Source organism: Eucalyptus grandis, chromosome 10 (assembly GCF_016545825.1).
Source record: "Eucalyptus grandis isolate ANBG69807.140 chromosome 10, ASM1654582v1, whole genome shotgun sequence".
Taxonomy (NCBI): Eukaryota; Viridiplantae; Streptophyta; class Magnoliopsida; order Myrtales; family Myrtaceae; genus Eucalyptus; species Eucalyptus grandis.
Genome location: NC_052621.1, coordinates 12,097,822 through 12,117,770, shown reverse-complemented (window position 1 = coordinate 12,117,770; position 19,949 = coordinate 12,097,822). Strand labels below are relative to the sequence as shown.

General features: G+C 36.5%; 2 protein-coding genes across 10 annotated transcripts; both read left to right on the top strand.

Annotated features, from left to right (window-relative positions):
* Positions 1–1,049: 1,049 nt before the first annotated feature.
* LOC104421777 (OVARIAN TUMOR DOMAIN-containing deubiquitinating enzyme 9) lies at positions 1,050–8,683 on the top strand. 6 transcript variants are annotated; one of them, XM_039303514.1, is made up of 12 exons: positions 1,050–1,519; positions 2,258–2,309; positions 2,428–2,467; positions 2,571–2,731; positions 3,585–3,658; positions 4,275–4,329; positions 4,609–4,683; positions 4,812–4,885; positions 4,972–5,020; positions 5,672–5,756; positions 6,723–6,779; positions 8,293–8,683. In XM_039303514.1, the coding sequence occupies exons 2-12, from the start codon at positions 2,274–2,276 to the stop codon at positions 8,310–8,312; spliced, it is 726 nt and encodes a 241-aa protein (XP_039159448.1). In that variant the 5' UTR covers positions 1,050–1,519; positions 2,258–2,273; the 3' UTR covers positions 8,313–8,683. The 6 variants fall into 6 exon arrangements, with proteins under 6 accessions (XP_039159448.1, XP_010032165.2, XP_039159447.1 ...); XM_010033863.3 differs by having other exon boundaries at positions 1,053–1,519; positions 2,535–2,731; XM_039303513.1 differs by lacking the exon at positions 1,050–1,519 and adding an exon at positions 1,835–1,895.
* Positions 8,684–9,925: 1,242 nt separating this feature from the next.
* LOC104421775 (protein WHAT'S THIS FACTOR 9, mitochondrial) lies at positions 9,926–19,904 on the top strand. Of its 4 annotated transcripts, none has more exons than XM_039303179.1 (3): positions 9,926–11,562; positions 12,011–12,067; positions 19,567–19,904. In XM_039303179.1, the coding sequence occupies exon 1, from the start codon at positions 10,156–10,158 to the stop codon at positions 11,392–11,394; it is 1,239 nt and encodes a 412-aa protein (XP_039159113.1). In that variant the 5' UTR covers positions 9,926–10,155; the 3' UTR covers positions 11,395–11,562; positions 12,011–12,067; positions 19,567–19,904. The 4 variants fall into 4 exon arrangements, with proteins under 4 accessions (XP_039159113.1, XP_039159112.1, XP_039159111.1 ...); XM_039303178.1 differs by lacking the exon at positions 19,567–19,904 and adding an exon at positions 11,663–11,862 and having other exon boundaries at positions 12,011–12,178; XM_039303177.1 differs by lacking the exon at positions 19,567–19,904 and adding an exon at positions 11,788–11,862 and having other exon boundaries at positions 9,926–11,611; positions 12,011–12,178.
* Positions 19,905–19,949: the final 45 nt, after the last annotated feature.

The window sequence follows — 19,949 nt, the reverse complement described above, 5'->3', positions numbered from 1 at the left end:
AATCAAAATACAATTAAGCAAATTTTTCAAGGCCGATATTAACTCTCATTTAATTCATTAAAGATATTGAGACGTGTATTTTTTTTTATTTACTCAAATTGTACCTTGAGCCACATGATTCTCTTTCTAACTAAGTCTCATTAAAATATAATCTAACATCTAATTGTGGCCTGATAGCGACTTTAGTATTTACATCCGCTATAGCTTCAAACTTACTTTTGTCTGTACAGCTCTTATTAAAGAGTGTATGGAACACTTGTTAAGTATATTTAATGAGAAAACATTTAATTTTAGAAACATTAATTACACACATCCTGTCCTTCGATACTTCTTTAAAAAAAGAAAATCCATTTTCTATTTACTAGTTTTCCACAGAAGGCGAAATGGAATACAACGTTAAGGACCTGCATGTTTTCATTCTTTTTCTTTTGTTTATGAACATAAATTTTGTTTTTTTGTTCGGAAACAAAAAGAACAAAAAACGCGTTTGTTTGCGTTTTTGTTCAAAATCAAATTTTTTGTTTCCGGAACACAAAAATAACATAAATGAGAAAAAAAAATTGTTTCTTGCTCCAGAAACACTTTTTTCTTCTTTTCTTCTTTGGCCGGTCGTTGACCTCAGCTATGGCCGGCGACTGGCCGTCGAGGGCCTGCAACGCCGTCGATGGTCGGTGACCTCGCCGGAGCGTCGCGGTGCGCTCGCCCAGCCCAAGGTGAGGCTGCGGTCGGTCCCGTCGCCCGGTTGCTAGAGGCTGGCGACCGGCCGAAAAGAAGAAAAAAAAAAAAAAAAAAAAAAAATAAAATTTAAAAATTTAAAAATTAAAAGAAACAAAAAAAGAATATAAATTTACCAAACGCGTGTTTTATTTATTTTTTATTTAGAAAAAGTTTTACCAAACGTATTTTCTGGTAAAAAATTATTCCCCGAAATAAAAACACTTTTTTTATTTCGTTTTTATAATAATTTTTAAACAGAAACGTTATCAAATGCAAACGCAAACGCGTTCTAAAACGCCCAAAAATTTCTCGAAACCGAGGGGCCCCACGTCCCAAGAACCGACCATGCCACGCACCCGATTCCCACCGGAAAGGAGCGCGGCCGCCGAGGGAACCGCCTTTCCCGGTCGCCGGTGCCGCACCGCCGTCGGACTGCGGCGGTTTCGGTTCCACTAGGCGCAAACCTCCGACGAGAAGCAGCCTTTCGCAAATTTGAATTCGCCCCCGGAGAAAATGACATCGCCGAACGAGATTTCAAGAAAATCAAGGAAATATCACCAGCAAGATTTCTTGCGCGCGACCCTTTCTTTCCCCAGCCACTATCGACGATTCGTTACGTACGCTTCAGTGAAACCCCCACCATAAAACCCCGGGAAGAAGACCAGGAGAAGGAGAGAAGATGCGGAGGGGGGGTTGAATGAAGAACAGGCGCGGCCGCTGGTGCGAGAAACTAAAGATATTTGATTTTTCAGCCGGGAAAGATTTGACACCCTCGATTCGATACTCTCTCTTTGATCCGAAGGTGTGTCTTCTGTGCTTTGCCCTTTATCCAGGAATGCGAAAGTTGCTTCCTTTCTTGATTACTTGTCGTTTATTTCCTCTTTGACGTATTGGGTCGTTCTTCTTTCGATGATCTGGGCTTCGTTTTCGGCGTTTGAGGAAGTGGGTTTGGGAAGAAAGACTCTGTTTTTGGGAATGGTGGGGGTCTGGCTGATGCTGTGGTTCCTAATTATCGGATCGTTGGAAGTTCTACTTTTTTTTTTCCGTAGTGTCAGCGTCATTTCTTGTCTCTTTGTCGAATTTCTTGATTTCCACGCTTTCTTTGCTATTGCTTCATTGATAATTAAATAATGGGTTCGTAAGTTGTCGAAGTTTCGAATGAGACACCGACGGTTTCGGTATTTTTTTCGACTTTTCTTTTTTGTCCGTGTCCATACTTTATTATTTCTAACCGCCTACTTCTTCAAATTTTTTGCAATTGAGATCGTATGATGGCTGTGTCGTCTGAACATCTAACTCATTTTGCAGCCGGGCAGTTTCGGTGGATACGGTTCTTTTAATTTTTCGAAGTAATTTGTCTTATGAGTTTCTTTATATGAGTAATTCCTAGATATGGTCTCGATTTTATTAACTTTTCTGCCAGTAGAATGAATATTTTTTACCCGAATGCATAGAATTGATCGTTGATGGTACGGCTTTGGATAAATTAGATTCCTCGTTTTTGTCATCCAGATCTTTTATTTTTCTCTATTTCGTCCAGGCGGTTGTGGATTCCAATGGGTAACATGATACGAGGAAGATCCTATTGTGAGGTATGATGAGTTTATTGCGCATGTTTTGCTAGAAGAACTTGCACGACTCGCTTTCGAAGAAGCATGAGGTGTGTCAACTTCTGGAAATGAACAATTACATGCTTCGGTTTTGACCCAGGATTTGCCTGCTCCTTCAAAGAGATACTCTGATGCTGAAGGTGAGTTAATTTCTGGGCGTTTCTTTGTTGGCTTTGTTGCAACGTTCAAGTTTTTTCCAAAACACAGGACGGGAAAATGATCGACAATTGGAATATCGAAAAGAGGTTGAAGCACGTGATGAGGTGGGAAATGCTAATTCACGTTGCAGCCCAGGAGAAAAATCACGGTTTGATGATGATGATGTGGATATACTACACCTAGAAGATGAATCTGTGCTTGATGGGGAAGTTGGCAAGAGGTTTAATCAGATGGTCCCTGTTCCTGTGAGTGTTTCCACCGTGCTGAGCTTACTGTTGACTTTATTTGTTTAGATCACAAAGGTTTATTTGGTACATTTCTCTGCCTAAACAATGACGATGTTCTAACTTATAGCATGTTGCTAGACTAAGTGAAGTTCTATCCAGTTGCCACTAGAAAGAGGGTTTTTAAGCAAGAGTTGCCTTGACATGTGTAGAATATGCGTCCATGTATTTAATAGGTCACCATCCGGGGTTTTGTACGGATAAGAGTTGTGATGAATTAAGCATGTCAGGGCAAGGTTATTGATTAAGGAGTTAGCATCTATTCCTCTTGTGGATGAGGACCATGTTGAAGGGCTTGAGACCCATGAAGGAGCTATATTATCAGATGGTTGCTCATTAAAATCATGTGGTGTCGGCAACCTCAAGCTATTATTTAATTTGGCCAAAAATACCTACTATTTAATCCTTTTTAAGACCTTCAGTATAGTGATTTGGAATGTCACTTCTCTATCATGCACTAGAATCTGTCAATGCATAGGATGAATCCATAGTCCAATATTCATTGCTCAAATGAATGACCGAAATTGTGCGTTGCAGTGCCCAGTAAAATGCTGATGCCACTAATATCTTTGAGTGCATTCTGAGCCTTTGTTCAGAAAAGGTTTTACTGGCAAGACTTGATTTTTTCTGTTCTTGACAATTTTAAGATGCGGCCATGGATGTAAAAATTAACTTGCAGCTTTTTTTTTTTTTCAAATGGTAAAGAACAACAAAATCACTGTACCAGCAATTTTTTTTTTTTAATATGTTGTACCTTCCTGTTTCCTTGTAATCGAAGTGTTGCTGTTCACGATTTCTCTGAGTCTTTTTGCAGCATGTGCCTAAAATTAACGGTGAAATACCTTCTATAGAAGAAGAGGTGTCAGATCATCAAAGACTTATAGACAGGTTTCTTTCTTCCCTTTATTTTTTTTGGACTAAAACTAGTCAGGTCTTGTTCATATCTATACTTTTGTTGGATGATCAGATATTTCAACATCAAGTGGGTAGTTCTATCTAAGGATGAAAATAAAATTAATACTCAGTGGTTTTCTTTGGGATTACTCTTAGTGGTCTACTCTAGGCAAAACAGAGAAGATCATTTGATGGTTTTATCAAAATAACTGGTGGTATCTAGGTATGATGAATCCAGAAAATTTCTACAATGGGTGATTTTTTTCTTTTTTTAAGATAAATTATTTGGTTTCAATGATTAAGATAGTGTTCCAATACTTACATTAGTAAGTATACCATGGAGGCCTTATTTATTGTATTTTCTGAATCTTAACTATCATATTTTTGATCAGTTACATTTTCTTGTAAGTTGTGCAAATTGGGAAAAAAGAAGTTGGACTTTAGTTTTCTTTTTCTGCTTCTTAAATTCATGATTGGGGTATAACAAATACTTTGAAAGCTTGAACTGTACTGTTGTCTTCTTGTTATATTGAATTGAGTGGGGCTAACTGCCCCAACCAGTTGACGCCATGCAGACTTACATGCTGTTTAATCCTTATATCTGTTGCAGGTTACGGTTATATTTTCTCGTTGAAAATAAAGTCCAGGGAGATGGTAACTGCCAGGTTGGTTAACACACTGAATCTGTCGCGTGAATTCTTCACAGATATCAGATTTCTGTGTATCATGAATTGTGTGTTCCATATAGCAAGTATCATCATTTTCATTTTGTTGCTGTGATTAAATTTTGTGTTGTCTCATGTTTCAACCATGCACCAATCTCTCTTCTCTCTGTTCTCTCAATTGTTTATGGCCATCAAGGCTGTTTTCCTTTTCTCTGGTGCTTCCATGTCCTTTTATTAACAAATGTGGTTGGGACACTCATTGCTCGAACTTTTTATCAGTTTCGTGCTTTATCAGACCAACTGTATCGATCACCTGAGCACCACAAATTTGTGAGGCATCAAATTGTTAGTCAGGTAGTCCACTGCTGTAGCATGGATTTTTTTTTTTTTTTGGGTTGGTCTGTAGCGTGGATTTAAAATTATTGTCTTTGCATTAATTCTGATGTTTATTTTTTTGGCTTTTTGATTGTTGATATAATCAGTTGAAGTCATGTCCAGAGATGTATGGTGGCTATGTCCCAATGGCCTTTGATGACTATTTAAAGAAAATGAGCGAGTAGGCAGTCAGTGTTATTTGGTTTTTCTCATCCTTTGCTGGCATAGCATTTTGATTATTTATCTTTCGTTTGTTTGGATGACTAGGATTGGAGAATGGGGTGATCATGTCACATTGCAAGCTGCTGCTGATTCTGTATGATTTACGACACTTTTTCCCCTTCATTCAACCTTATTCACATGGCCATCTTAAAATTTAATTGATAAGTCAGCCATAACAAAATGTGTGTCAGTTGACTGTTGTGGTTTAATGATCCTTGATGTATGAGTAAGATTTACCTGTCAGAGGTTTTTTGCCTATTCACCTACAAGAATACTTCCTGGATTATCTATTTTTTTAAATCTTTGTAATAGTTTTCATTATAAAGTATTTGTAATGAAGGGATGGACAAAAAATGACATTGAGTTGGGTTAGTTCAGAAATCTAATATCACAAATTGATTAACTAAATTTGCAAGAGTGAATTTAGAATCTACAACATCTTTAGCTTTACGTGGCTGGTATTTCATTTCATCTGGTAAACAGCTTTGTAGTGATAACTTATGGTGTGGTGGGTGGTGTGGGGTAGAGTTGCTCTCTGATTGACCTCTTGTCGATGCCACGGTTATTGGGCTAGTAGAAGGGGTGCTGGTGAAGTACTGGTGGTGAACATGTGAATATGGGATATAGGTGTACTTGTAATTGTCATTGCCATTGATGGTTTGATTAATTAAATCAATGGAGCCTGAGTGATCCTTCTCTGTCAATAGATAGAGATTATTAATTCACACTTCTTGCTCAATTGCAGTATGGAGTCAAGATTTTTGTGATCACTTCTTTTAAAGAGACAAGCTACATTGAGATCCTTCCACGTATTCCAAAGTCCAAACGAGGTAATATTTCTTTAATACAGACTTCTCATTAAGAAAAATGATTATTCGGGTATTTCTTGATCTATACCATGGCTTAAACGATTCTATACATCACACTGGAATATTTTAAAGGAAAGAATATAAGACCTTAATGTTAATCTGCAAGGTGGATGCTTAATGTAATTTTGCATGCTGATTGGTCAACATCCAAACCTCTGGAAGCAGGTTACTTAATAACCCTGATATAATCTTCGGAGGCCATTATCATGTGGGTGTTCTAAATTCACATCTTTCAGTAGCAGGCCCTCCTTATTCTCTCTCTTTGGATGTATATATGCTCTCCCCAGTTCCTTACTTTCTCTTGGATAATTATATATAATTTGCAAACGTTTTGCAGACATAGGTGAGTAAAGCTTAGTCTAGGTGGACTGCATGGTCTGGTTCACTTGATTTCTGCACGAATGATGTTCTGTTTCAAGTCATTCCACTTGTTTACCTCACAATTTTGCAAGTCTCTGCATACTATGAAAGTAGTTGCATTTGGTAATATTCAACTTGTGCACTGTAGATTAGATATAATTGTACAGATAAAGTATCTAGCTTGTCCATTTGTTCATCCCTCTCCTGCTGTATAGAGTCTAAATTATACACTGTCATCTCTTCCACCATTTTATTTGTAATCTCTTGCAACGGGAGGGACTAAGTTTTGACGGTATTTAAAGACATCATCATTGTTCCAATGATTTGTAGATAAATACACAATTTAGAGTTACTAGATCGTACATCTCTGGGTTGACTATTCTTTGTTTATTATTACAGTGGAGTTGTGCTACTGACCATTGAATATTAGTTAAATGATTCTGTAAGCTTACTCATCGAATCAATGGAATTTGATATTGCATTAACTTCTGTATCAGGATCCTGTTCTGTTTTTTAGCTTACAGAACTAGATGATACATAAACTTACAATTTCGGTTTTCCTTCCAGTCATTTTCTTGAGCTTCTGGGCAGAGGTGCACTACAACTCAATTTATCCTGAAGAAGGTTAGTCTTTGTGCTTTTGTAGCCTTGAAAATGCGTGCTCTGTATATATTTTTAGTGACTAATTTTGCATGTCTTGGTGTTGCCAAAAGAAGTCTTGATACATTCATATGGTTTTGAGTGAATAATTTTTCACAGATATTCCCTCTTTGACTATCTATTCGTACATTTGTTTGTCAAGTGCTGTACAAGTTATGTAGTCTGTTCTGTCATTAGCTTGTCTCTAACTTTAAGCCTTATGCATGAGCCAAACTGAGAGGAGGCATTTTTCACCTTGTCAAATGCTTCTTTTAATGGGTGCGGAGGACCTTTCAGTTGCTCCTAAAACACCTTCTTTTAGCTGATATGATTGAATTTAGCAATCTTGATGAACATCTCACTACTCATAGAGTTTTGTGGTTGCTAGTGGAGATGTGAGACTACAACACATGCACCGTATTAGCTTTATGTGCAGCAGCTTATTATTGAGGTGAAAAGCACTTAATAAATTATAGAACCAAAGCTCCTAGATCTTCTGGAACTTGGAAGAATTGTGTGAGTGAAATTAGATCCTTGGGCCCACTTTGGCCTAGTAGCTTCTAGTGTTGAAATTTCATCATGCCCAGTGGCTAGTCTATGCCCTAAATATTGCAATCGAGGATCAAGGCATAACTACATAATAGCCTTAAACCTTTGACGTTGCAATTTGTCTAAATAAATACATTTTCTTTTTCAGCGAAGGTATATAGTTTTATTAGGCCAAGCTGGTCCGCTTATGAAAGGTTTTCTAGTTAGGGATAGTTGCTTTCAACCATAGTACTAGTCCATTAAAACTCAGGCTGTGGATTAAAAGACTGACTAAGGTTTGTCATGGTAATGGTATTGAGTGTAGCTTTTCGAACTTGCAAAGACTTATTCGACCAAAAGAAATAAATTGCAAATGCTAGAAAAGAGAAGTTGTAGGTGTTATTCATAATTATGTGGAATGGTCATTGAATCCCCCCATTATAAATATTCTAATTAGGAACTTGTCTATGATCTTTGCTCATCTTTCATATGTGTTGTCCTTTACGTATGTCACATGATTTTCTTCTTGTTGACACTCTCTAATAGAAGCCACTACTGTTTCCACGGACAAACTTTCTTTTTCCTGGTTGAGGACTCTATTCTTGATGCAATTAAGCAGCATCGAGTATGTGGCGACTATAGTCCAGCTGGCCTGTTGATTTCTTGTGATTTTCTTTAAAACTCTGTTAAGGTTAAGTAGGGGCTTTATTGGTGCTAATATAGATGCAAGTGATATCTCATCTGATCTGCTTGTTCATGTTCCGGTCAAGTGTATCTACTTTTTTGGATCCTTTTTTCTCTTATATGTGCTGCTGACGGGGATTTGTTTCAACATCAGCTTTACCTTGACACTTACAGACTTGGTTTGCAAAAGAAAGAGTTAAAAAAGGGAAATAAACAGCTCGGTTATGCATCTTCTTATGTTGTGATATGACTCGATTTTTTGCTTATGTTTTTCAATGGTTTGCAGAGCTGCCCGAGCCCAAGTAAGTGGTGGCAGGGGTTGTTCTGAAATTATGCTCGACCATCCTCGTCATACTTGGATCATCCTTTATGTTTTGTAAATTGGAGCTCTATTACTTTCTCCATGCTTTATGTTCGGATCAGAGGTCCATTGCGACGGCTCTGCCGTATCTCGTGCATTCATATATACCCCAGGCACAATGAAGTTACATGTAGGATTTAGCCAGTGACGATGGCGTTCTCTCAGTTTCTCTCTCTGTACATATTTTTCCTCTGAGCTCTCAAGACTTTTGTTGGTCACCTTCTATTTCATCTTTTGTAAACAGTTGGGGGAGAGGGGCTGCGATTCACATTGGTTTTGTGGGTATTCTCTTGTGCTAGCTTTTGGTCTTTTCACAGGCGCTGGATCGCCTGCCTATGTATTTGTTTCGCGGAAAAACATCTCTTAATTATGTCAATATGTTATAATAAGAAGATAATGCTGTTAAATTATAATAGGGATTGAATGAGTATCTCTAAACCTATAGCTTTATACACATTGCGTACAACCTCTATCAAATGGGGAAAAAAAATATTATGAAATTATACAAAAATAATCCCAAGTTCCCACGTATGAGTCCTCGATGCCAAAAGCCATCTATGAAGAAAGTAACATAAGGGTATTTTAAGAAATCTAAAATGAGAGGAAATTTTTTTGTACGGTTATCTAAGAAACTAGTGGGTACGAGAGAAAGAAAGGGATGCTAATTTAGGAAATTTAAAAATGAGAAAAAAATGCTTTTTATTAAATAATTTATTATTGACTATTAAGGTTTTTTTTTTTTTTTTTTTTGGTATTGACTATTAAGGTTAATATCACAAAAAATCCTAAATTGGTATATTTGTGATAAGTTTACCATAAATTAATTTTTTAATCACAAATAACTTTAAATTAGTACATTTCGACAAATTTACCCTCTATTAATTTCTGTTAAATTTTATTGTTAAATTTATGAGTTGAATAATAAGTAATAATTGATGGATATACACCACCGGCCGTGGTGTTCTGTTGAGTAGGCTCTGGACCTCCAAACGGGAGATCCAGAGTTTGAAGTCCCTTCAACGCAAGTTTGAAGGGAGGCTGGCAGGCCATTTGGTGATTTAAGCGTGGCACTCTAGTGGTGGGTGCAGGGGTTTACGTGGTGGCTATCGGGCTCAGTGGTGGGTCTTGGGGGTTTACGTGGCGGTTATCGGCAAAGCGGTTCTCTAGTTCAAAAAAAAAATAAAATAATTTATGGATATACTAATTTAGAGTTTTACTCTGTTTTTAATAAGTGTACCCGCTTTTGATTTTTGTGATATTAATTTATTTTAACGAAAATTAATAGAATGTAACATTGTCATAAATATATCAATCTATGATTTTTTTGGTAAAAAATTAATTTGACATAAATTTATTATAAATGTATCGGTTTGAGATTTTTTTATATTAATCAATTATATTATACAAACCTCATAAACATATCAATCTAGATATAATATTTATTACTCAATCAATAAAGTAATTATGATAATAATTAGTATAAATTCTTTTAATCGCGTGATAATTATATTAGGGCAATAAAGTACGCTCCCTGCGTCACGCCAACCGTATCCGCAAAAGCCTTCGCTTTCTGCAGCTTCGACCTCGTAAGCTTCTTTCCCCGGCCATCCTCGGCGCGCCTCAAGTGTTTGTGAAAATGCCTCCTTTACTCGCAACGCCGCCGACCTCCCGTCTCCACCTCCGGTAGAGACGTCGCCTCGAAGCGCGCGCGCGACTCGGGTCTTCGCCCCGGTTTGATGATCGCACTCCTGATTCGCACCTCCGCCTCCATCCTCTCGTCTTTTGTTGATGATGCTGTGCAAGAGGTACGGCTCTGCTGGGACTCTGAAGAACCTGTGGCGGTGTTCTGGTTTTCGGAGTCCGGTATACCCATCGTCGTGCCGCAGCCAAAACCCTCCTTGGGTGTACACTCAGGTTTGCTGCTACGTTGATGTGTATATGAGATGGAAAAAGGACTCTTACTATGACTCGGTCGAGCATATCCACCACTCCATCGAGCTTAACCGCGTAGTTTCCTTGAAAAACTGCATAGCCCGAGGCCCCGATGGCTGCATTCCCATCTCCGATGTTTCGAAGAGAGGATTAGAATTCGGCATACCCATTAAGGTTGCGAGGTTCTTGAGGCTTTACCCATCGGTTTTTGAGGAGTTTACTGGTCCCCAGTACAGTCTGCCTTGGTTTAGGCTAACCCCAGAAGCTGCTGAGATTGATAGAGAAGAACAGCGGGTGTGTGAAGAATTTAAGGAGGATCTGAGGAATAGGCTGAGGAAGTTCATACTCATGAGTAAGAACAGAGTTCTGCCCTTGAAGATCATTCAAGGGATGCAGTGGTATTTGGGGTTGCCTGATGCTTTTCTCCATGACCCTGAAAAAAATCTCGACGAATCTTTTAGGGTCGTGGATGTGGGAGATGGCTTAAGGGGTTTAGCCGTTGATTCTCAAGAGAGAGTCTTGTCTGTGTTGCAAAAGAATGCCTTGAAGAGAGGATTGGATCCTGGGGATTCGATGGAGGCAATTGAATTCCCATTTTTTCCTTCTAAAGGTGTAAGGATGAGGAAAAAGATTGAGGCTTGGTTAATGGAGTTTCAGAAGACGCCTTATGTTTCCCCTTATGATGATTGCTCAAACTTGGATCCAGATAGCGACGTAGCAGAGAAACGAGTTGTGGGTGTTCTTCATGAATTACTTAGTCTCTTTGTGGAGCATTCTGCTGAAAGGAAGAAACTTTTATGCCTCAAGAAGTATCTGGGTTTGCCGCAGAAAGTGCATAAGGCGTTTGAGAGGCACCCTCATGTCTTTTATTTATCTCTAAGGAACAAGACTTGTACAGCGATATTAAAAGAGGCTTACAACGACAAGCATGCAATCGAGAGACATCCTATGTTGAGAGTGAGGCAAAAGTACATTAAGTTGATGAAGCAGTCTGCTGTTATTTTGAAGAAGCGACGGACAAACAACCGAGTTGTTAAAAGTAAAAATGTGAAAGATCTAGATCTGGATTATGTGGAAGAGGTGGAACTGAAATAGCTGGGTCTAACTTGTGAATGATCCTTGATGGTGGAGAGCACTGATGGAGCTCGAAATGCAGTTAGAAAGCCAAGAAGCTGCATCGTGGGTTTCTTAAGATTATGGAGAACATTTAAAAGTATCACAATTGGAAGGACTGATTTTTCTGTGAATGAAGACATATAAGAGGTCATTCCAATGATTTGTGCATTATTACAACATCTAGAGTAACTAGACAGTATCTTTTTTTTGTTGACTATTCTTTGTTTATTGTTTCTTGGGCCCGAAGATTTCTTTGTCTACTATTTCAATGGATTTGTGCTTATAGTGTTGAACTTGCGATGTAGTTAGGGTGAGTTCTGGATCATTCCCTCAACAGGTGCTTTTCTTTCTTTTCTCCTTAACACTCCCCAGACCTTGTTCACATTGAGGTTTCCATATCAGCATAATTGTACTGATAAAGGAGAATCTGTCTGTTTTATCTTGAAGGTATAAGTTAAATGATGCTGTAAGTTTAGTATAGTTGGAACTATAGAACTCAATATGGCATTAACTTCCGTCTTGATCGTATTGAGTTCTATAGTTTTTTGAATGGTGTGATGCATAAACTTATTATTATTTTTTGTTTTATATCCAGTTATTTTGTTGAGTTTCTGGGCAGAGGTGCAGTACGACTCAATTTATCCTGAAGGAGGTTAGTATTTGTGCTTTTGCTTTTCATTTCTATATAGCTAGTAACTACATTAATGTAACTGGGGTTGCCAAAAGATGTTATAATGATTATATTTTAATTGCTGTTAGAACACCTTATATTTGATACGATTCAGTTTGTCAATCTTGATGCACACTTCTCATCATTCAATGTGAATCCATAGTGTTTTGGTTGCTAGACGAGATGAGAGCAAGTGGATTAATTGGCTTTGTAGTTAGGGTAAGGCTTATTATTAAGTTGAGAAGTGCTTAAGAACAGTGGGACCAATGCTCCCACCTCTCTTCTATAACTTTGAAGAATTATGCAAGTGCAATTGGAATGGTCGGAGGTACTATCCTTGTAGTTGCATTGGTCTAAGAGCTTCTAACATCGAAGTCATGGTAGCCAGTATATGCGTTGTGTATTACAAATAGGGGTCATGGCTTAACCACTTGATGGACTAAACCTTTTACACTTAGCCTCTGTTGTCTAGATAAAGATATTTTATTTTATTTAACCTAGGAGCCGTATGTGGCCTTTGAATAAATTTGTACATCAAGCTGGTCTCCTTTTAGAATGCTTATCTCGTTAGTGATAATTGTTGTCGACCGTAGTGCATATTCCATCTAACTTCAGGTATCAAATTACAAAATTTGACTCTGATCAAAAGTATATTTTCAAACTTGCCAAGTCCAATCAAAGAAAAAGTTGAAGGTGTTTTTTAAAATTTTCTCAAAGGGTCATTGAATGGCTCTATCATGATATTGAACTGAGGATCTCTTCTAGTGATGACTGGTCATTTTATTTTATTCTCGTAGGCCAATGGTATAGAGTAGTTGATATGGACTGTTTGTGAAGGAAAGACTGGCATGCTCTGTGTTAAGAAATCTAAGCTGATCCATTAACCTTAGAGTGACTTATTGCTATGATCCTTGACTCATCTTTCGTATGTGTGTACATATGTTGATTCATGAATGTTATTTGATTTTATTTGATTTATTGAATTTCTTTTATTTAACGCTCTAATAGGAGTCAATGCGGTCATTCTCTCCAACAAAGTTTCCTTTTCCATCTTGAGGATTATGGTATGTTTGGCAAAGCATTGGCAATGCACTTTGAGCCTATAAAGGAATTTGACAAAAAGTTTAAATGTTTGTAAAGTAAATTTAAAGCCCCTTTGTCCAACCCAATGTATTTGCTAGGGCCTTTCTCTCAAGGCAAGAACAGCCCTGCCTTAGGATGAGTTTGGGAAAATCTTAGCATTTCAAAAGCTCATTTAGAGGAAAGTGTTTTGAGTCAAAGTGCAGTTGGTGAAAGCAATTGAGTGTTTGGTAAATTCTATAATTAAGGGTGCGTTTGGTTTAGCATTCCCAAGGGGCTTTCAGCCTCTAAAGCCCCTTGGGGAATGCTGGACTGTTTGGTAATCATTTTAAAAGTAGTTTTTAAGTGAAAATCAGCATTGGGAAGGCTCAAAGCTTAATGCTAGTAAGGATTAGCTTTGAGTTTTTAGCATTTAGCCAAATGTTGAAATTTTTTTTTTTCGAAAACTACCATAACTCATTCTTCAAATTTCTTATTTTGCTCTTGTTATTATTTTTTAAATGCCAAAATAATGCTAAAAAAATCAAATTTATATAAATTCTAAAAAAATTAATATATTTTGGTCTTTTTAAAAAAATATTTATATATTTGATTTTTTTAGCATTATTGTCAAATTTATATTTAAAAAATTACATACATTTTTATTTTCAATTTTAAACAAATAAAAATTAAAAAATTCCAACGAAGAGTTTGGTCTTTTTTAAAAAAAAATTATATATATGTATTTGATTTGTTAGCATTATTTTCAAATTTATATTTAAAAAGTTATATACATTATTTTTTCAATTTTAAACAAATAAAAATTAAAAAATTTTGACGAAGGGTTTGGTCTTTTAAAAAAAAAATTATATATATGTATTTGATTCTTTTAGCATTATTGTCAAAATTTATATTTAAAAAGTTGCGTACATTATTTTTTTTTTTTTCAATTTTAAACAAATGAAATTAAAAAAAATTAATATTAATCACCCAAAGGGCTTTTTAAATATGTTTTCTACTAAACGGCATTTTTTTCATAGTTATTTTTCAAAGTATAGTTTACCAAACAGTCTTTACATTTGCTTAATGTCTTTTAGGCTAAACTATTTTGCATTTTCCAATGGACTTTCAAAATACTGAATCAAACACACTCTAAAATGCCCATCAACTTGGATATAATCACCATTAGATTATATTTCAAAAGCACTTTAATGTTTTATGTGATCAATATTAACATTTTACTTATAAAAGCTCTTGTGAAATAAGTATCACTCACGGCATTTTTTCATATATAATTATGTAGAATAATTGCGGGTACCACAATTTTCATACCACAATTTTCACTTGCTTACATGGATAACTTGCCATATTCTTTAGAATCCTCCACTTTTTTTTTTTTTCCTTCAATATACTAAAAGCTTGCTCAATTTTTGATAATAGTGAGGAATGAGCACGATTAAACACTTCTTGATAAATTGGGGAGCCTTGTTGAGACTCTAGGAAATGGTATCCAACTTTCTTGTATGGCTCTAAATAACCTGTGAGATTTGGACATCCAACATCTTCTAAATAATATTTACCTATATAAATATAATGTAAAATTGATTAGTATGTTTGTATGTATATATGTCTGTGTGTGTGGGTGCGCGTGCATGTGTAAGCTAATGTATAAAAATCATGCAAAATGCAAGTATCATGAGTTATTCTCTCCCAACCGGCTTAGTCTATGTTAAAATTACACACAACCAATACATTTTGATATAAAAATCATGCAAGATGCAATTATCATGAGTTATTCCCTCCCAACTGGCCTAGTCTATGTTAAAATTACACAACCAATATATTTTGAGGTAGTGTTCCTTTTTGACCATTAAAAGAATTTGATCGTGCATAGGTACCATTGCTGGCATATGTTACCATTCGGTAGCTCTAATGCAATCTTAAAACAAGAAGGCAAATATCAATTGCTTTATATTTATTTCTTCCATTTATTGTGTAATCATACCTTGTTGAAAGTATGGATAAAATCTTTTGATTATTTTCAATCTTCTTCGGAATTTTTCCTATTTGGCAATTGGATCCTATCCTTTCCCATGTCACATACGTTCTAAAGAACTAAAGCAAAGTACCTATTTATGATTTTTCGTAAGTGTTGAAAGTGCTCTTGTACCAATCCATTTCCTATACCAAGTCTTAAAATGTGAAAAAACATTCTAAACATTTCTGCAGCACCAATATTCCTAAATCTTCAAGACCATTACATGTTTCTAAGTCATGAATTAAATTATTAAATATAATCTCATCCATTCTAAACATTTGATGGCACCTTATATTATTGGTAGTTTTGTCCACTAACTCTCTTAACCATGCACTTCCTATATATGATGAGGTCATGCAAGGTTCTTTATGAATGCATGTTATGGAGTAAACAAATGAATCATGAGCAGCAATTAAGACAAGTTGTTAAAGTTCCTCATCCTCTTTTTCATAGTTTTTCTTATGGGCATGTTCAGGCATAGTCGGTTAAAGTGAGGTGAAGTTTGCATATATTTGATGGTAGAAATGTTTTCTTGATGGATAATCAAACTTATTTTATACTTCTCTTGCTCTAACTTTGTATTTTGTTGATTTAACCAGTCATGGCTGAACATCCTGCAAGGGAAAACAAAAAAGAGGAATTTTGGCAACTAGTTTCAATAGTCACTTATGATGTAGTTACTTATTATATAACATACACTCATAAAAAAATCTTGTATGACCGCGTCATATACAAGAAATGCATTATTAGGAGAGTTAATGGGCGAAAGTGCCGGTAAGATAAGTTGTTATTAAATGTTTAGAATGGATAGGATTGTATTCAATCATTTAATGCATAACTTAGTAACACGTAATGGTTTTGAACGATTCAGGAGTATTGATATTGCAGAAATCCTTGGAATGTTTTTTCTCATTTTAAGACTATAATAAGTTAATACAAGAGCGCTTTCAGCACATTTGAGAGACCATAACTAAGTACTTTGGTTTACTAAATTTAGGGAGTATGTGATTTGGGAAAAGAAAAGATCTAACCATCATATTGACAATTTAGGAAAGTTCTGGAGAAGATCAAGAATAATCAAAGATTCCGTTCATATTTCAAGGTAAGGTATGATTATACAATATAAATAAAGAAATATATATAAACCAACTAATATTTCTCTTTTCATTTTAGAATTATATTCAAGTTTTGGATGGTACACATATCCTGTCGATGGTACTTATAACGATGGTTTGTTTTATTGGTAAAAAAGAAACATAGACTCAAAATGTGTTGGCTGTGTAAGTTTAACATGGAATTTATTTAGGGTTTGGACCTAGATGCAGGGAATGGCTTGTATTACTTGTATATATACTATATACATGTATATGATCTAAAATTAATGTTATATAGTGTACTATGTATAGAATATTGTATATGTCTATTATATGTAAGCATATAATATTTACGCAAAGTAGACCTATTGAGAAGTAAGGCTGAAGTTCTGTGTATATGTATGTATTGTGTAGATGCACAATCATATACATATATATGTATGTGTTTGTGGGGATTAAATTTGCATTACACTTGTGTAGGTAAATATAAATTTCTGGATGCTGGATATGTAGGTTTTGGGGCCAAGTTAGATATCATTCTGCTAGAGTTTCAACGGGGTCTATAGATTAACAAGTGGCTAGCCATGTTCATTCCTCAATATTAGAAACTTGGTGAACAGCAGATTCTAAAGAATATGCCAAGTTATTCATATTAAAAACAAGTGAAAATTGTAGTAGTGGCAATGGCTTTACATAATTATATATGAAGAAATGCTGTAAATAATACTCATTTCATAAGAGCAAATTTTAATCCTAACTATGAATATTTAATTGAATCTAATAATGTAAATGAGGGGTTGGTGCTTCAAATGATATTGTATCTTTTGACATGACACTTTACGTGATCGAATGGCTATAAGTTTTCAGTAAATAACTAAGGATATTTGTAATTTTAAAGGTCAACATCTTCTCTTCCATGGGGCATATGTGACTCTTAATTATAATGAAATTACTCTTTTTAATTGAGAAAGAGTCCACTCTAATGTGATTCTTTTTCCATTGATAAAATTTCTAATACATTGTTATACTTGTGGAATTAGATCTTTTTACCAAATTAGAAATGTGATTTTTAATACTTTATTTTGTATACTAATTGTAAAAATTAAATTCGAACATATTAAAATGTAAGAAGCTTAAAATTGATCATATTAAACGCCAAAGGACTTATGGAATATAGTCATTTCCAAATGGCAATGATGTTAAAGTTGCTTCTTAATGTACTTTTTAATTCTAATTTACCAAAAACACATTATAATTTGCCAAGCAATTAATTGCATTTTGTTTGACTCAAAACACTTATTCTAAAGAAGCACTTAAATGCTCTAAAGTGTGTATGGATCCAACTGGCTTGTTTAATTTCTTGAAGGTATTCCTTAAAACTCCTATATGACCTATCGGGGAGTTTTAGTGATGCTAACATGAATACAAAGTGATCTCATCTGGTTGGGTTGTTCATTTTCCATCAAATATCTCTACTTTTTTGTTATTTGCTGTGATACGTTCTGATGAGGGATTCTTCAGAATTTATTTCGATGTTGAAAATGGAAAGAAGACAAAAGGAAATAGAGGTTCTGCTGTTGCTTTGTCATTTGTATGTAGGATATGACTCGCATTTGCAATTCTCTTTTTTCAATAATTTGCATATCTGCTCGAACTGCCAGATTCTGGAAAGAAACGTGGCAGCAGATGTCCTGAAATTATGGTTGACTGTCTTCATCGTAACTGGATTTCACTTATGGTTACCAAACAGGGCCAAATTTTGATTCTTTGTTCTTGGAATCAGTTTCGGTCTAGAATCGCGTTTGGTAAAATTTTTGTTCTCGGGAACAGATTGAGAATAGAATCAAGAATAAAAAAAAAATTTAATTCTTATTAGGGAACAAATTTGAGAATCAAAATCAAGAAATTTTTTTCTTCCCTTCGGCCGATCTCGCGATCGCCGTCCACCACCGCCCGCCACCGTTCGCCGTCCGCCGCCGGTCAGGCAAGAAGCTCACTTGGGAGGCTCGCCAAACCGGGGTGAGGTCCGGTGAGCTCGCTAGAGGCAAGCCCACCACCGGCGAGGCGGGCCTCGCCGGGGGGCGGGGGCTGGGCAAGCCTCACGACGCCTTGCCCCACCGGTGGCCGGGCGAGGCTCGCTCGGCCACCGGCGAGGCTTGCCCGGCCCGCCGGTGGCACAGCGGAGCCTCGCCCAACCCCGACGAGGCCTGACCCCGCCACCGACGGGGCTAGGCGAGCCTCGCCCAGCTGCCGCGAGGCTCGGCCGACGAGGGCCCGGCCTCGCGAGGGCGGCGACGCTCCGGTGAGGTCGTCGGCCCTCGTCGGCCGATCGGCCGGACCGGCGGCGGCCAAGAAGAAGAAGATGAGAAAAAGAAAAGAAAAAAAAAAGGAAAATGAAAATAAAAAAAGGAAAAAAAGTAAAAAAATCATTTAAAAATTAAAAGAAATAGATTTGGAACGAGAATTAATGAATACGGTACCAAATGCAATTCTATTCCAGAATCGGAAATTTTGGACGATTCTACCAAACGGCTTAAGATGCTTAGAATCAGTTCCCGGGAACAGAATAAAAAAAAATCAGTTCTGATCAGAATCTACTCCCGCGAACAGAATCGTTACCAAACGCGCCCTTAATGATTTTTGAGGCGGGAGCTGTATTGCCTTATGCATAGTGTCTTCAGAGATCTCCATCGTCATGGCTCCACTTTATTTGATGCTGTATATGGCCTCTGGGGAGACGTTACATATCGGGTTCAGCCAGTGATGACAGTGCTCTTTCAGTTTTGCTCTTTGCACACAATTTTTTCCTGAGCCGTGGTCTTTTGTTGGTTCATTCTCCCCTTTTTAGTTCCATGTGTCCCTGGCGATTTGCATCTCGAGTCAACGTACTTGAAGATGCTAGTAGTATTCATTTCTGGAGCTAGAGGGTACTCTAGAATGGATAGTTGTAAGTAAGATTGAACTTCAACCGATATACCTTAGCATTTTTTTTTTAAACGTGAAAAATCATAATCTGGTGCGGCAACAGTCTTTAGTGTCGAGTTGCTCTTGGTTTAAGTAAGATGTTTGTTTGTTTTGAATTATGTTCGAAGTGTTTTTCAATTTTAGTATTTTTTCAAACCTTACAAAATACACGGACATGTTCAATGTAAGATACGCTTAATCTTCCTACAACGTGCTTAATTGACATTTATATTTACATATATTTCTTTCATCCTGTTTCGAAATTTAGAGAGTATTTTGAATGTTGTGAGAAAGTAAATAGCATTACTTGACTTTTCACATTTCAGACAAACACAGAAGAGTTCAAACCGCCAGCTAATTTTGAAGTACGAACTTCATTCCACGCTCGGGAACTGAACCTATTTTCCACAAAGGTCAACAGATTCTGTTTGCCATTGCTGGATTATTTACTGATGTACCGATCACAAAACCCTTTTCTAAGAACTTAGGTCCCACCTTTTAGAAATTTTGATTTCATCCCAAATCAACGATGTTTCATCAACGACCTCCCAAGTAGGAACGCACAACTTTGAGAATCTTCTGTGCAGATTTTAGATCAGGATGATAGTCTCTTCTGGGAGACAACTTCGCACAATTAACAAATTGAAGGGGAAAGTAAGGCAAACAAAGCGGTGTACTAACATAGATTCTGGCCGCAAGATTACCAGAC